The sequence below is a fragment of the Pogona vitticeps genome, chromosome 3 (genome assembly GCF_051106095.1).
Source record: "Pogona vitticeps strain Pit_001003342236 chromosome 3, PviZW2.1, whole genome shotgun sequence".
NCBI lineage: Eukaryota > Metazoa > Chordata > Lepidosauria > Squamata > Agamidae > Pogona > Pogona vitticeps.
In genome coordinates this window covers 89,377,051-89,392,459 of record NC_135785.1, presented here as the reverse complement: position 1 = coordinate 89,392,459, position 15,409 = coordinate 89,377,051, and the positions used below count along the sequence as shown (strand labels likewise).

Here is a 15,409-nt window from a genome sequence, read left to right as displayed (position 1 = left end):
TCCAAATACTGTACAGTAGCTTGTGGGGAAAGAAAAGGGGCGGAGCCAGCAAGCAACGTCTCTTCAACCAATTACTGCCTTCCCGCGCGAGAGAGGGGCGTATTGCGTCTCCTTACGTACCGGGTAAGTTCTTCCTGTCTATGGTGGAGACAAGAGTAGGCGGGGCCACCTCACCATGGCGTCAATCCCACCAATAACATGCGTTTATCTGGCAAGGGGAGGGAGAGGAGAGTGGCGCATGCGCAGTTAGGGACGGGAGAGGCGCGACAGCTCGCGCTTCCCGCTGGATAAGAAAGTGGCGACGTGAGGCGGGGAAAGCGTGGTGAGCATCACCGGGCACGTTAGATGCCCGTAGTACCACCCCTTTTGTTGGTGAATTAGAAGGGTTGAGAATGTCCTTTGTATAGAAAATATTTTTATTTTCGGGTCACTGAAGCTCTTGCTGGACCACAAAGCCCATCGTTGTTGGCTCTGATGGGAACTGAAGTACATTAACGGGCCACTTGGAAATCCCTCTGGACACTTTTCACGCCAATAGGTCTCATTGTACTTAACGGGTGAATGGAAAGGGAAGCTAGACAAGCGTTTTAAAGAAAGTAAAGACTTTTTGTGGCATTAATACTTGAAATAGTAGCTACTCAGTTACGTTTAATAACTATCACTGCCTTTCACATGACAGAACTGAATTTTGCCTTTTGATTGTACCAAAGTCTTAACAGCAAGCATTTGTGTTGAAATCTTCAAATGTTGGATCCAATCCAACTTTTTTTGCCTTAGGCAAGGCCCTCCTAGTTGAGCTCAGAGAAGTCTAAAACTAGTCTGTTCAAGACTATTGAATTACAATCTTATTTAGACACTGATCTCAACATTATTATATTTGTCACTATGGGTGTAATCCTTTATTTCAGCTCACTTAAGTTATCTGAAGACACCCCAACAAGCCTCTAGTAATGGAAAACTGGGACTAACATGTTTGAAGTGCCACTACACTTTTCACATAAGGTGCAGTTAATAATAAAAAAAAGTGACAGACTCAGATTTCAAACCAAACCTTTATTTTCATTCAAGCCTCAGCTGACATGTTTAGGCAGAAAAATATCACATCATAAGTAGCTAAAAAGTATGCTTTGTTTAACATTAGAATGACTAAAGAGTACACTTTCAAGAATTGGGGTAGTATAGATCCCTTTGCTTTAGTCATGCCCATAGTGCCAAGTGAGAAATATACAGAGAATGGGATGGCTCAGTTAGTGCCCTCGCTAAGGCATTGTACAGTATAAACTGGTATTTGGTAGAAGGGACTGAAGCACAGACAACATTTATGCCACCATAATGGAAGCACCAGGACTGAGCAAATGGCTGACACGAGGAGAAAAAGGAGAAGCTTCACAACAGAGCCTTTAAAAGAGCAAAACAGAAACTTTATTAAGAAGTGTATAGTATGTAACAGCAAGGTCTTAATGTCCTTAATTATTTGAAGTTGTGATTCAAAATAAGATCAAATAAAGAAATTTTTCAGCTTACATCTGTTACCATTTTATTAATAAGATTAATCTGAAAGTTCAATACGTAAAAGCCAGTCTCTGAACTACAGTTTTCAATGTCATTGAAGAGAGACAAGGATAGCTTCACATACTTCTCAAAGAGCCCTACATAGTAAAATTTAAGAGGATTGCTGATCTGTACTTTTTGCTCAGCCTGAAGATCTTGCATTATGGTAAGTAAATTCCTTTTTGTATGATGCATACTTCAAAGCATAGTAACATCTAAACAGTTTCAAACCAGCCTCCATATACTTTTAGCAAAGCAGAAGATTAAATGCTTTCACTTAACAGGCATGCAAATCAAACTACAAAATTTCACAGAGTCCATTGTCAGAGATTAAAGGATTATAAATTCATTATTCTGGGATGAACCTATCAGAAACATCTAAAACAGATGGGGTAAAAACATCTGGGAAATCACACAATAAGAATCTTTTACCACCAGTTAAAGTATTAATGAAAAAAATGTGGCAAACTGCTTTGCTTTGCAAGCTATGGCATTACCCTTTTCAAGTATAGTGAAGTGATCATTTAGCACAAGGAAACACTTATTGGCTATTTTCAAAGATTGGTCTATTTCACAGCAAGCAATGACATAAATACAATGGCAATGAACTTTTCAGTGCTTCTTTTGCAAAGTTTCCATGTTTTGATTGTGTACATTGAGGTAAAGAAGTCTAACATGACCTTTATGAATAAATGCCCAATGCAGGCATGTCCTAGGCTATCAAAATTTTAAGATGTTAAAACAGATTGTTACAAGCCCAGAAATATAAAAATAGCTTCTGGAATGCTTGTCACATGTCTATATATTCCAGTTATTATTGTTCCTTTTGAAGCAAAGCACTAGGCCTATATTCCCTTCTCCAGAAGGGATCAAGTAGTGTCTATGGCAGCAGACGTCCTAGACAAGCAACTTGTGTTTAATTAGAATTACTGTAGCCACAAACTAAAATGCAAGGATTATGTACCCCGAAACAATGTATTCTTCCAAAAGTAAAATGCTTTTATAAAGAATGTGAGGCTATTTTTCTCCAACCATGCATGCTGAAGTACGTATGTAATTGTTGAAAAGCATTAGCATTGTATGTGAAATTATCAGATCAAAATATTGTTATACATAGGCACAGGGAAAAGCTACTGTGATCGTTTGTTTCAGGATTATTATGTAAGCTTGGAGATAGTACGGCATAATATACTCAAGAGTTAATAGCAATTTGAAATATATAGGCCATCTCCTCCCACTAGTAATTAACACATTTAACAGTATTTTGATCTTTTTTTGAGCAAGCACATGTAAAGATTGTGCAAGACTTAAAGAACAGCCAAGACAAGGAGTAAAAAACATGTTTTATTTATATGGAAAAGCTTCAAGTCAATTTTGTTAAAAGGTCAGAGATTATATTGCCTATACGGGATAAAAAGTCAGCTGTGAATAGAACAAAACTAGTTACATTTTTTTCTACAGAGCAGTGCAATTAATTCACATTGCAATAACAGTATGCAACAGAATCAAAATCATGTGTTTCCCCATAATGAATATACTGAAAATTAGAGTGCAAAGTTTCTTTTAAGAAGTTACCAGTTTATAGAGCATTCCTCTGGGTGGGAATGCTTCAGTTATTTAACAGTAGTTGTATTTTTCAATACTGTGCAGAAAATCTAAAATGAGTTGACTTGCATGGTAAATAAAATATAGTCTATACAGTAAAAAAATACAAATTATACAATAAACTAACAAAGTATGAAATTCAAACACAGACTTACAGGTTTGACATCTCAAAGACACATAGAATATCTCATGTAACACCTAGGTTTTCAGAAAAAATAATTTTGGTTGCTCTACAATTGCATTATGGATCTTGTAGGCTGGAGATGCAGATGTCCACGTATCTTTAAAAAACATAATAAATGTCTTTTGCAAAGCATACAAAAAGGATAAATACTCTCATCACAGTCTTCAGGTTAATTTTTGTAGTTAATTCCTTTTTCCAGAAACACATTTATGTGGGTGAAAATCAAAAAGGGCTTCATGGTACACTGAAAACAGTAAACTGTGCTCCATTTACTTCTAATTTGAAAAAACCCTAGAATTTACAGTACTCTGGTATATATGAAAAAGTTTTCAAAGTTTACATTGCATATTTCTGTGTCCATTCTCTTGCGTGTCTGTTGTATCTGTCAAAGAAAACAAAAAAGTAAAAAGACACATGCTTACAATTTAGAACAGTGCCATTACATAGCAAATAAAAACTGTTTCAACAGATTATTACATTTAAGATATTCACATTTTCTTAGAAAGCAAAAAACAACATATATTCAAAGCAGGCAACCAACAGGAAGAGCAATACAGAGCAGTACACCTGCCCCATCTTTGAGGAAAAGAATGAGTACTGTAGTGGTTAGAAAACAGTACCTTGAGCAGAAAAAGCACTAAGTGCCTGAAATACATAGTAAATCTGGTGTTAAAGATTTCCCTAGATAGATAGGACGTTTGTGGGAGGAGGTAAGACACACTGATGGCAGAAAGGACCAGGATACTGTACACACGTTGCTTTCTCTACTACATCCCTGTGCCTGGCTATTATTAGCTGTAGAGTGTAAAGGTTTCTTTGTGTACCCAGCCTCAGAGCATGGGCTGCAGACAGCAGGCTGGACAGTTCGCTAGCCCACTTACAAAGGCATATGCAGAGTTCCATCTGATCCCAAGGAGTCTGTTTTGGGCCTGCATTAGTGTCTAGTGTCAGAAATAGACTAGATGAGGCCAAACTGAAACTTAACCCAAACAAGACAGAGGCACTCTTGGCTTGTCAAAAGATCAGGGAATAGCGATTTTGTCTGCACTAGACTCCTGAAAAGTCAGGTCTGCGGCTTGGGTGCGCTTTTGAATTCAACCTTGAGCCTGGATGCATAGATTTCAGTGGTGACCAGGAGTGCATTTGCACAGTTGAAGCTGGTGTGCCAGCTGTGCCTGTTCTAGATGTCTGATCTGGCTGTGCATTAGTTATTTCCTTCCTGGATTTTTGCAACATGTCCTCTTACATGGGGCTGCCTTTGAACAGAGTTCTGAAACTTCAGATGGTTCAAAATACTGCAGTCATACTGCTTATTGGCACTGGTTACAGAGAGTATATAACTCTTGTTACCAAACATTTACTGGCTGTTGCTGTTTTGGAGCCAAATTCAAAGTGCTGGTTAGAATCTACAGAGCTCTATATGGCTTGTGTCCAGGCTAGATTAAGGTCCATATTTATTATATGAGCCTCCCTGGCTTTTTCAGGTCTTCTGGGAATGCCTTTTTCTTGGTCTCACAGGACTGTGAGTACACCTTTTCAGTGGCTGCTCCCACAATGTGAAGTACCCCTTTCCAGGGAGGCCAGACTGGCCTTTCGCTCCTGTTCTTCTGCTGGCAGAAAGACCCATTCTTTTTGAAGCAGACTTTTAAGTGATTTGGAAAAGTGGAGAATATTGGTAATGCTACCTTAATTGAATTCAGGGTGTATGGTCAAGAAAGTTTTAATTTAAAAAAATATTATTACATGTTTAATTGTTTTGTACTTATGGTGCTTTCAATTCTGACTAGTGTATTATTTTAGCTGACTGTGAGCCACCTTGAGTTCTCCTATTGGAAGAAAAGCAGCATATAAATAAAACAAATGAATGGAATAAAAAGTTACAAAATTCATATGAAAAAATAGACTATATAGGGGCACAATAGATGGCTAGCAATAGGATAAATGTGCAGTTGAAGAAGGTATATTCTAAGAGAAGATAAGGCTGCACAGGACAATTACAAAAATTGCATGTGACGGAGTACCTGCAATGTATGTTATTATAACTCAATTTCCTCCACCACCATCCTGCCACACTCTTCTGATCTTGGTACAATTAAAGTGATCAAGTCTACTAACTGAATTCTAAAAAAAGGGACCAGTATATGGAATATCATTAATACCTTCCAGATGAAAATGTATTTATAAATTGCCTATTGAGCGCATATTGAGCTTCACTAGGTAGAAAAGAGAGGTGGAAAGACAGAACAGAACTTGTGTCTTCAGTATTGATATAAATAGATTTAGGAACATTTCTGACCAAGAAATTAGTCAGGGAGTTAAATGGGCTAGAGATCTAAAGATTCAAACAGCTGATGTGGTTTCTTTCCCTTTATTTGTTCAATGCTTTAAGTGACAACTGTAAGTAGACACCATCAAAACATGGAAGAGTCTGGAAGGTCAACTTGATTAGTTGCATCTTCTGGTGACGTTAGCTGAGACATCCCCAGGAGCTGGATCAACAATTCATATCTTGCCCCTTTACATTTTAAAAAACTGACTACATGTATCCCCAGAATTGCTTTGGACTTTCTAAATGATGTTTTTTGTTTGTTTGTTTGGAGTCATGATTTGTTATCACTGTACACTTTCTAATTAAGGGGGAAAACCCTAAATCACACCCCCAACATGCCTGTAAGCTGCCTACTTATCTTCACTAGACTGAGGAAGAGATACTGAAAGCAAGCCCAACATACACCCACATATTGTCTCAGTTTATAACTGGTGTGTGAGAAAATATTAGGAAAGTGAACTTAGTAGCTAATGTAAATCAGCTGATACTATACTAAAAAATGGGATTTTATTCAGCAACAAACCAACAAGAAGACTCCTGCCATTTCTTTCAGATAACACTAGAAATAGTCTGATGAGATTCTCTTGGCAAAATCAGTAGGGACATTTCTTTAACATTTAAAAGTGCAAAAAAATATTACTTAGAAATATATATTTGCTCACACATTGTAAGATGCAACACAGGAAATTCTTGGATCTAGAATATGCCAGTGATAACATGAGTTAAATAGTTCTGTACATTACTTACTGCTATAATCTGAAAATTATACATTTAAGATACACCAGGTAGAACAAAAGGTAGGAAAAAGTCACAAATCTAAGAATGGAACATTGTTAAGATTCTGCAATAGTACATGTAAAAACAAACCTTGATTTTGCCAGAGATGAAGGCATAACAGAAGATAGTATAACAGTAGGTTGGGAGGAGACAGTGTTGGGAAAAGAAGAAGCAATCAAGATATTTGAAATTATACTTGCACTTACTTTTCCTTGTCTGACTTGTAGATTTGTGCAATATCTGGTACTAAAGGGTCGTCTGGATTAGGATCACAAAGTAAAGAGCATATGGACAAAAGAACTAGATTAAAAAGAAAAATCAATTACATTTCTTATGACATGAATTCAGCAATTAGGGCAAAAAGAAGATATGGGTTTATTTTTATAATAATTCCATAGCTCAGCTTTTCAAAACTTGAAAAGCAATACATTGTACATTCTCCATGCACCCAATGCATGTGGGATATATTGGCACAGCACCTCCTTTAGCTCTAGCTTATATTTCCTGCTGCCCAGTGGCACTTCGTGATGATCTGTGGGAAGCCAGGGGCACACAGCAACATTCTCTTTTGGTAGTACAAGGTGAGACAAAAATCTAAATCCTTTACTTTTTATAAATGTCTGTTACCAGTGAACAATGCAATATGCTATGTCCCTTTCAGCCCCAGTCCCAAACTACAGAAGCACTGCCCTGGCTCCATGGTGGGCTAGTCAAGATGAGTGTACCACATGGTAAAAAGATAAGCAGTGATTGAAAGAGCTCTTTCAGGCACATCTAAGGCTTGAACAGGCTATACAGGTATTTTTCTTCATTTAAAGAACTGCCGATAACTACAACATATAACAAACTGCTTTAATAACCTTCTCAGCTTCAAAAACTATTTGCCACATAAAAGTTGCTATTAAATAAAAAACAAAACAAAGCATTGGGGTATGGAGAAGTAACTAGTATTGTGATATCTGTGAAACTGCTTTGTTTTGTACTAAAGTGTTGACCACGAGAAAATAAAAAAGTAATTGGCTTGTAATTGAACACACATTTTAGAATAAGTGTACCCTGCTTTTTGCCAAGAGTTCTTAATGCCAAGTGAACTGGGATGATTTTCCTTGATATAAATTTAAACCACAATTTAAATTTTTTAAAAATCATTTTTTTAATTTAAATAGTCAAAATAAATTCATTTTTAAAATTTACATCAAATCCACCCTGCCAGGACGGTGACCTAAAATTGGGTTTTCATAAATACTTACCTTTAGAAACAGTCAGAGCAGGTGACCATTGTGACCTCAGGATATCAAGACAAATACTCCCATTACTATTTATGTTTGGATGATATATTTTTGTTGTGAATGCAATCTGTAACAGAAGAATTGTCAAATATTTTTACAGTGTTCACATCACAAATATTTCCCTTTTTATAATCTATGTTTTATTTCTATATTTGACAACAATTTGGGTCTATGAAACAAGTAAAAAGAGATTATATTATACTCACACTTGGATATTGCACTAAACTAGCTTGTTTAACAATGAACCGTTTTGCAGACAAAATCAAACTAACAAACCATGTTGCCCCCCACCCCGCCCCCAATTTTTGGACTGTTTCTTGCTTATCACTTTTATCAGAACTTGTTGCAGGGCAGGCAATTGGGAAAACAAGCCTGGTGCAAGGCAGTTCTGGAATCAAGCATAATGACAAGCCATGATGAAAACAGAAATGAGAAAACAACAAATCATGGATTTAAATTATGCTTTTGTGACTGGTTAGCAAACCACATCTTATTTGTGAGAAAGACACAAGATATCAAATCAATCAATCAATCAATCAATCACATAGTATTTATATGTGAGCCAAGTTACTCTGGTATTAATGAGAAATCAATAACTATAGCTGTTTCCTGATTAAGAAAGACACCCAAAGTGATTTATGTGTAGATCCCTTTTTTCATATTTACAGTAGACACCTGATTTACAACAGCTTGCTTTACAGCTACTTCAGTGTTAAAATCTCCCCCCACTAACATTCAAAACCAAGTTTTACGATCTCTGACTGGTATATGGATAGCAAGAATTGTGGCAACAGAGAATGGTAGTAGGAGAGAAGGTGCACACAAGACAGCAGAGGGCAGATGGGGAAAAGAGAAGACAGCTGAGAGGACAGAAGGAGCAAGAAAGACAGTGAAGATGTCAGGGAAGAAGAGGGTGGATGTAAGGCCTGAGAACTGCCTGGAAGCCAAACTCCTATTTTAAGATTAATCCCAATGGGAAAATAGGATTCAGCTTACAATAGCTCATTTTATGACTGTTGTTGGGGAACCAGGGTGGACAAAAATCAATGATTAAAAAAAATGATTTAAATCACAATTTAAATAAAATATCAATTTTTATTTAAATAATCAAAAATACATTTTCTTAAAAAAATAATTTTTTATTTAAATTGTGATTTAAATCGATTTGATTTAAATCAAATCCACCCTCTGATAAACCAATTAGTCATAAATATGCAGGTCTTCTGCATAAAGTCTGATGCGTAACATGTAATACATTGCTGAGGTTTGCTGACAGGATCAAAACATTTTAATTTAATTTAGTACATTTAAGTTAAGGATGAAGGAGTGGCAAAAACTAATGTCACATGAGGCAGAGCAAAACACAGTTTTCCCATTATTGCTGAGGTGTTTAGAAACCAGACTGCTCAGGAGCTTATTAAAATCGATACAGACAGAAAATTTAAGGGACAACTTGACAAGGATTATCCAATTTTCCTTAAAATGCAGAGTGATGAGGGAGTGTAGGTTTCGCTCAACAGCCACTAGGCAGAATTCAACAGGTCCTGACTCAACTGAGTGTGCTCCTGCCCTTCTCAGAATCCTCAGAAACAGACATTTCATGACAAACAAGCTTGTGTAGAAAGAGCTCCCCAAATACAGAAAGCTTGTAAACGACTCATTTGAAGTATTATTCCATCCACTATGAAACAGTGGGGAATGTATGGGCCTGTAGATGTTACACTGCAAATCCCATGATGCCTCACCATTAACTATGATAGCTAGGGATGGTGAGAGCTGTAGTCCAACAACACTTGGGGCAGAGGGGGGGGGGGGGGAGAAACATGTTTCCCATGGCTGATTTATCTCTAGATAACTAAAACACAGTAATCTGAAAAACAGTTGAACCCACAAGTCAGCATTTAACACTTAAACAGGGAACAATATGATTAAAATCATATATGCATATTGAATTCATCTGTAATAATGCAGCATGGCTTTGGTCTTTGTCCTTGTCTATCCTATCACTTTAGTAACATATCTATGCTGCGATGTTGTGATTCTTCGGCATTTAATCCCAGAAGGACTAATAACGCGGAAGGGATAAAGCCAAGGTCTAACATATGGAAATCGAAATGTTTTAAACATATTTAACCATATTATAAAGAGTTTACCTTTGGTGGTTTGAATGGGTAGTCTGTTGGAAAATGTACTGTGAGAAAAAAGACTCCCCCTTGATATGCACTGTCAGGCTGCAAAACAGGAAAATTAATAAGGTCATGATTCAAATTATTTCCTTAAGATTCCCATCTGCATCTGGTGAATATTTTGAAGAACACAGCCCTGTATACATTTTTGTCCCATCTCCTCGAAGCACACCGCTCTTTCTGTGGAACATCCATGGCCATCACCATTATTCTATGATATAGCAAACCGCATAACAAAGGCAAGAAGAACTAAAATGCTTGGTTTGAGCACATGAGATAGAACCACAGCTGCTAGATTGAACATGAAATGCTCCTCTCAACTTTAAATCCACAAACAATTACCTGAAGCACTGAACTCTTTTTGAATATGCATCTTCCATTGTTTTTCAATTATTCCTTGAAAGATCATGCAGAGCCTGCCAATTCTACAGACTGTCCAAACATTCTGTAAACGGAAATGTCTGCAGACTTGTATCCAGCATGTTCACAGCTAGAAGGCAGAAAAAGTTTCTTTCCCCCTGCCACCCCCCATCCTCTGCTTAAGAGACAGAGCCCCTCTAAACGGGAGCTTTCAACACGTAGGAAGGAAACTGGAGGCTATGTAAGCACAGACTTCATGGGGGTGGGATGGCGCAAACTAAAGCATGTTTTCTCTCTTTCAAATAGAGCTGTGCAATTTAAAGTCTAGCCGCCCAGAGTAGACTTCGGTCTAAACAGGCAGGATATAAATTAAAAACAACTTTTTAAAAATTAACTTACAAACCCAGACTTCTTTGAACCATTCTGTTAGCTCCTATTACTGCTCTTTACCAACACAGGCTTCTACATTCCTCTCACCCTGTATTTTTAAGCTCTCTTTTGTGTTGTTTTGTCCTTCTGCATTCAGTCTCTATTCCACCCCACCTACTTCAAGGCTAAACAACACAAAACTCACAAACTTAATCACATGTTATATGAACAACTGAATTAGCAGGCACATGGTTTTTAAAAATGTATTTTTCTATTTATAAGAACCCCCTTCCAAACCCCAAAATTAAGATAACTTAGCTTTGAGTATTCAGCCTCTGGCCTCAGAACGCTCACATGCCCCTGTTGTATTTAGGCCTACAGACTCCACCTCCAACGAGGTGTGTTCCAATTGGTTTGTTCAGCATCAGCTGACATCAATTCCATATGGCTCATGATTGGAGGAAGCCTGTTTACAGAGGCAAGGCACGGGCAGTTTTGTTCTCAGCTTACTTCTGTGTATAAGACTGCCCTCAATTTTTAGTGTAATGATTTTAGGGAAAAGTAGCATCTTATACGTACATGGAAAAATACGGTAAATACCAGGTGTATATTTGTGTGTCTCAATTGTGATCAGCAGAGCATCTAACATTTCCTCACTCTTTCTGAAACAGTAACTAGTATTGGGGGGGGAAGACTCATTAACATGAACCAGCCCCCCCCCCATGCTTATGACTTCCAAACATTTTACATTCATGGCTAGTCTGTTACTAAGTGTGGCACGGTGCTGTTTAACATACATATTTGCATAATAATCAGCCACTATACATATGTAATAAATATATAAAAATAAAACCAGCATTGCAGCTACATTAGGTTAGAAGTACAGGTCTGATTTTGATGGGAGGGGTTTGTGTTCTGCTGTAGCACAATCAGATCCTGTTCTTTGGGTAGAGTCTGCAGGTAGTATGAAATGTGGGTGTGGGAAGAGGAGTAGGTACTTGGGGAAGGCTGCAGGAATGCTGCCTGCAACCACTGCAACAACTTCTACTGAGAGAAAAGAGAGAGGAAAATGACATCCTGCAACTGCTATTATGAGCTCCCCAAACAAAATCTGTCACACAGCTGCCTTGTTCAGCACTGACACTATGAAAAAATAGCAGGCAGCAGTACAGGGTGGGTGTGTCTCTACAAGGTGGCAAAGAAGCCTCTGGTTCAAGGTGGGACCAATAGGAGTGAACCTTAGATATGTTCCAGTGACATCTTTGTGCAAGTCAGCGAGGGAAAGGGGCTGAAAAAGATCGTGAAGGTACTTTTCTCCCAGAGAAGGGCAAGGATGGCATTAGCACTCAGACTGACACTATCAGTTTGGGCTGCGGCAGTGCTGCTGCTTTTGTGGTTGGGAAAGAGGTTTATGAAAAGCACCAGACATTGCCTTTCATATCCATACCATGCAGTTCCATCATAGTCAAAGAAGAGTTTACCGCCAGAACTAATTCCCAGCAAATCTGTCCTGTTCAAAGTAGTATTCTGGTTGGTGGGAACTCTTCTTTAAGTTGATATACTTCTGATGTGGAGGAGAAGTAGACTCAGGTGGGGACTATTGCAGATGCACGTGACACTAAAACCACTCATGCCCTTCCAACTGTACTCGCTCCACCAGCTGCCAGAACCAGTAGTAATGACAGGTTAGCAATTCTTATTAGAAACATGCAGTCAAAAAATTGAGCTCCCAAGAAGTCAATGATCCGAAAACACTTTCAACATTGTGCAGCTTACATGGCTGAGTGCGTGCACTGCAAGAAGGTACTCAGGTGTGGGCAGAATATGGAACATCTCTCTAACAGTAGCATGTTCAGCCACCTGAAGACTCGGCACAAGACTCGGCATTTGCTGCTGGCAAATGAAGTGAGTACGTGGAGGCAAGTGGTTTATTGTAAAGGGGAAGAGTCATCAGAAGGCAGAAGTTGAGCCACCAGCACAGTGAAGCTGGGAGGCAGAGATAGGCAAATAGGTAATAGGTGGGAGGCAGCAAATGCCAGACACACATCTCAGGAATCAGTTCCAGGCTACCTTGGGATCCAGGAAAAGGGCCTTCTTCAAACGTAGGTATGCTAAAATTGCTAGTTGGCTAGGGAAGAGGATAGTCCTTTTCTTTGGTGGTGAACATTTGTTTTTAATAGGTTTATGGCAGAACTGGCACTAACTGCCATCCTGAATGACCTTTAGCTGCAGGGTGGGGCCAGATTTAAATTGGGGTGTCAGGCAACTAGTATAGCAGCAGTTGGCCAGTGCACTTCTGGTACATTTTAAAAGTGACATCTGGAGCAGTCTGGGTGCAAAATATGACCATCTCTCCCTGGCAGGATAATGGCAGGTTACAGGTGTGCTCTGTTGAATGTGGCTGTGATGAAGGGTAACAACACAGCTCACAACATTGCACTGAGGGCTCACACAGAGCAGCAAGAAACTAGAAATGTTCACAGCACCCCAAACTGCAGTACCAGCTCTATTCTAGAGTCCAAGTTCCTCGTCTGTGGAAACACAGGGCAAGCTTTCTGGGACACAGTCTTGACAAGCATGGCAGAGACCTGTACTCTAGAGATACCTCTCAAGAGGAAAGACATGCCAACGGCAGAGGTAGAGGCATACATGCAAGATCCCTTGTCTTACTGGGCTAAGAAGATATGTTTGGGGAGGACTGGCCAATGTGGCAGTGGGACTGCTGTCCTGCCCACCAACTAGTGTGGCCAGTGAGAGAGGGTTCTCTCAGGCAGGAGACACTGTCAGTTCTCACAACACATACTTGGAAACACAATCTGTGTAAAAGCTCATTTTCCTTAAGGTCTACTTATTACTGGGCTTTCCTGAAGTATTTCTGAAGTAAGAGAGAATTGAAGTCTCTGCTCACAGTATGAGGTATGCCATGCTTCAGTCTACTGCCCCTCCTTCTGCCTCTTTCATTTTTTTACCAGCTATTCCAAGTTTGTGCTCTCCTACTCAACTCTGATTCACCCATGCTGTTGGCACAGTTCCCACCCACCACAGGCTAGCTGCTGCTCCAGTCTACCTGCCAGTGCTGCCCAAGGTATTTGCCCACTCCCCAGTGCAATCTGTCCTCTGTGTGTTTAGTCGTTTAGTCGTGTCCGACTCTTCGTGACCCCATGGACCAGAGCACGCCAGGCCCTCCTGTCTTCTACTGCCTCCCAGAGTTGTGTCAGGTTCATGTTGGTTGCTTCGCAGACACTGTCCAGCCATCTCATCCTTGGTCGTCCCCTTCTCCTCTTGCCATCACACCTTCCTAACATCAAGGTTTTTTCCAAGGACTCTTTTCTTCTCATGAGAAATCTGTCCTCTACATCCTCAATTTCCTACTAGTATTCCCACTGTTCAGGGTTCAATCATTTTGCCCATTACAGTCATTTCTTAATACACAGACACTCCTCACTGTTGGCATGCACTCTTCTTGTTTAGCATAATCACTGGAAAGGTTAACTGCAATCAAATTTATAACTAGCACTCAGCAATAATGTGCTTCTCCCTCTCTAGAACAAAATCCTCCATCACCTTTATCCACGGTTTCTGAAGCTATCTGCTGAAGCTATTTTGGATTGTTGCATCTGCAATTTACCTTTTGTTATGGGCTTAAGTCCAACATAAAGATGATATAGGAAAACAGTGTCCTAGTGTTCTGTTGGCTCCCCCAATTATGCAAGCAGTAGCATATTTGTTCTTGTAATCCCTAAGTATAGTATTGTTTGTGCAAAAGGCTGCAACATGAGCTGTGCAATGACTACAATGACTCCACTCCTCATCCATCATTTAGAACTGGGTGTCCACCGATGCAACATTATTTATGCAAGTGAACTACAGTGGTGCCTCGCTAGATGAGAATAATCCATTCCAGCGAAATCGCTGTAGAGTGAAATCCTCGTGAAGCGAAATAAAAAAGCCCATTGAAATGCATTGAAAACCATTCAATGCGTTCCAACAGGTGAAATACCTCAGCGTCCAGCGAAGATCTTCGATAGGGCGGGCATTTTCTGCTCCCTGTATAGCAAGGAAGCCATCCCAAAACACAGCGGGAGCCATTTTACACACTGGCCAGCCATTTTGAAGACCCAACGATCAGCTGTTTTGATCGTCATTAAGCGAAAAACCGGTTCCCGAAGCAGGGAACTGGTCATCATAAAGGTTTTTTTCCTATGTAAACATCCTTTTTTGATCACTATAGCGGTTGCAAAAAAAAACATCGTACAGCGAAAAACCCATCATGCGGGGTAACCGTTTAACGAGGCACCACTGTAATTCTGTCATATTGGCCATAGAGCCTAAGACAGCACATTCCCTTTCTTAGGTGGTCTTCCAATATCATGGAACTAAGGTTCACTAAAAGTGTCAAGACTGGCATAGACATAATTAGCTTCTCCACACTTTCTACATCATGTGCTTGTAGACTGTGCCTTAAATTAAGAGGTAAACTGACTAATATGAACTTATTGGTTGTATTCTGTAGAAAGAGGAAACATTGGTTCTAGGGAAGTTAGACCTATAAAAAAGGACATATACGTTGGCTCCTAACAGAACTGCAGGCAACAACGAATCAGCATTAGATCTGCAACAGATATGTCTGTACTGGGTCACTTTTAACTATCCCAACTGCACTTTACATCTCCAAACAGGAAAAAAACAGGTGGAGTGACCATTGCATTTAACTGTGGATGTTTTATCAGATAAGGCATTAAACATTCTGTAAGCAAGC

The 15,409-nt window shown here is 39.3% G+C and overlaps 1 protein-coding gene across 3 annotated transcripts in view; it reads right to left on the bottom strand.

Moving 5' to 3' along the window:
- Nucleotides 1-1,038: 1,038 nt before the first annotated feature.
- UBE2D1 (ubiquitin conjugating enzyme E2 D1) overlaps nt 1,039-15,409 on the bottom strand; it is a 41,356-nt gene continuing 26,985 nt past the window's right edge. For all 3 annotated transcript variants that reach the window (XM_020783173.3, XM_020783174.3, XM_072995256.2), the window contains 4 exons: nt 9,889-9,966; nt 7,697-7,802; nt 6,653-6,746; nt 1,039-3,722 (listed from right to left, as the gene is read on the bottom strand). In XM_020783173.3, coding sequence (XP_020638832.3) covers nt 3,677-3,722; nt 6,653-6,746; nt 7,697-7,802; nt 9,889-9,966 — 324 coding nt within the window. In that variant the 3' untranslated portion in view covers nt 1,039-3,676. The remainder of the gene's footprint in view (nt 3,723-6,652; nt 6,747-7,696; nt 7,803-9,888; nt 9,967-15,409) is intronic.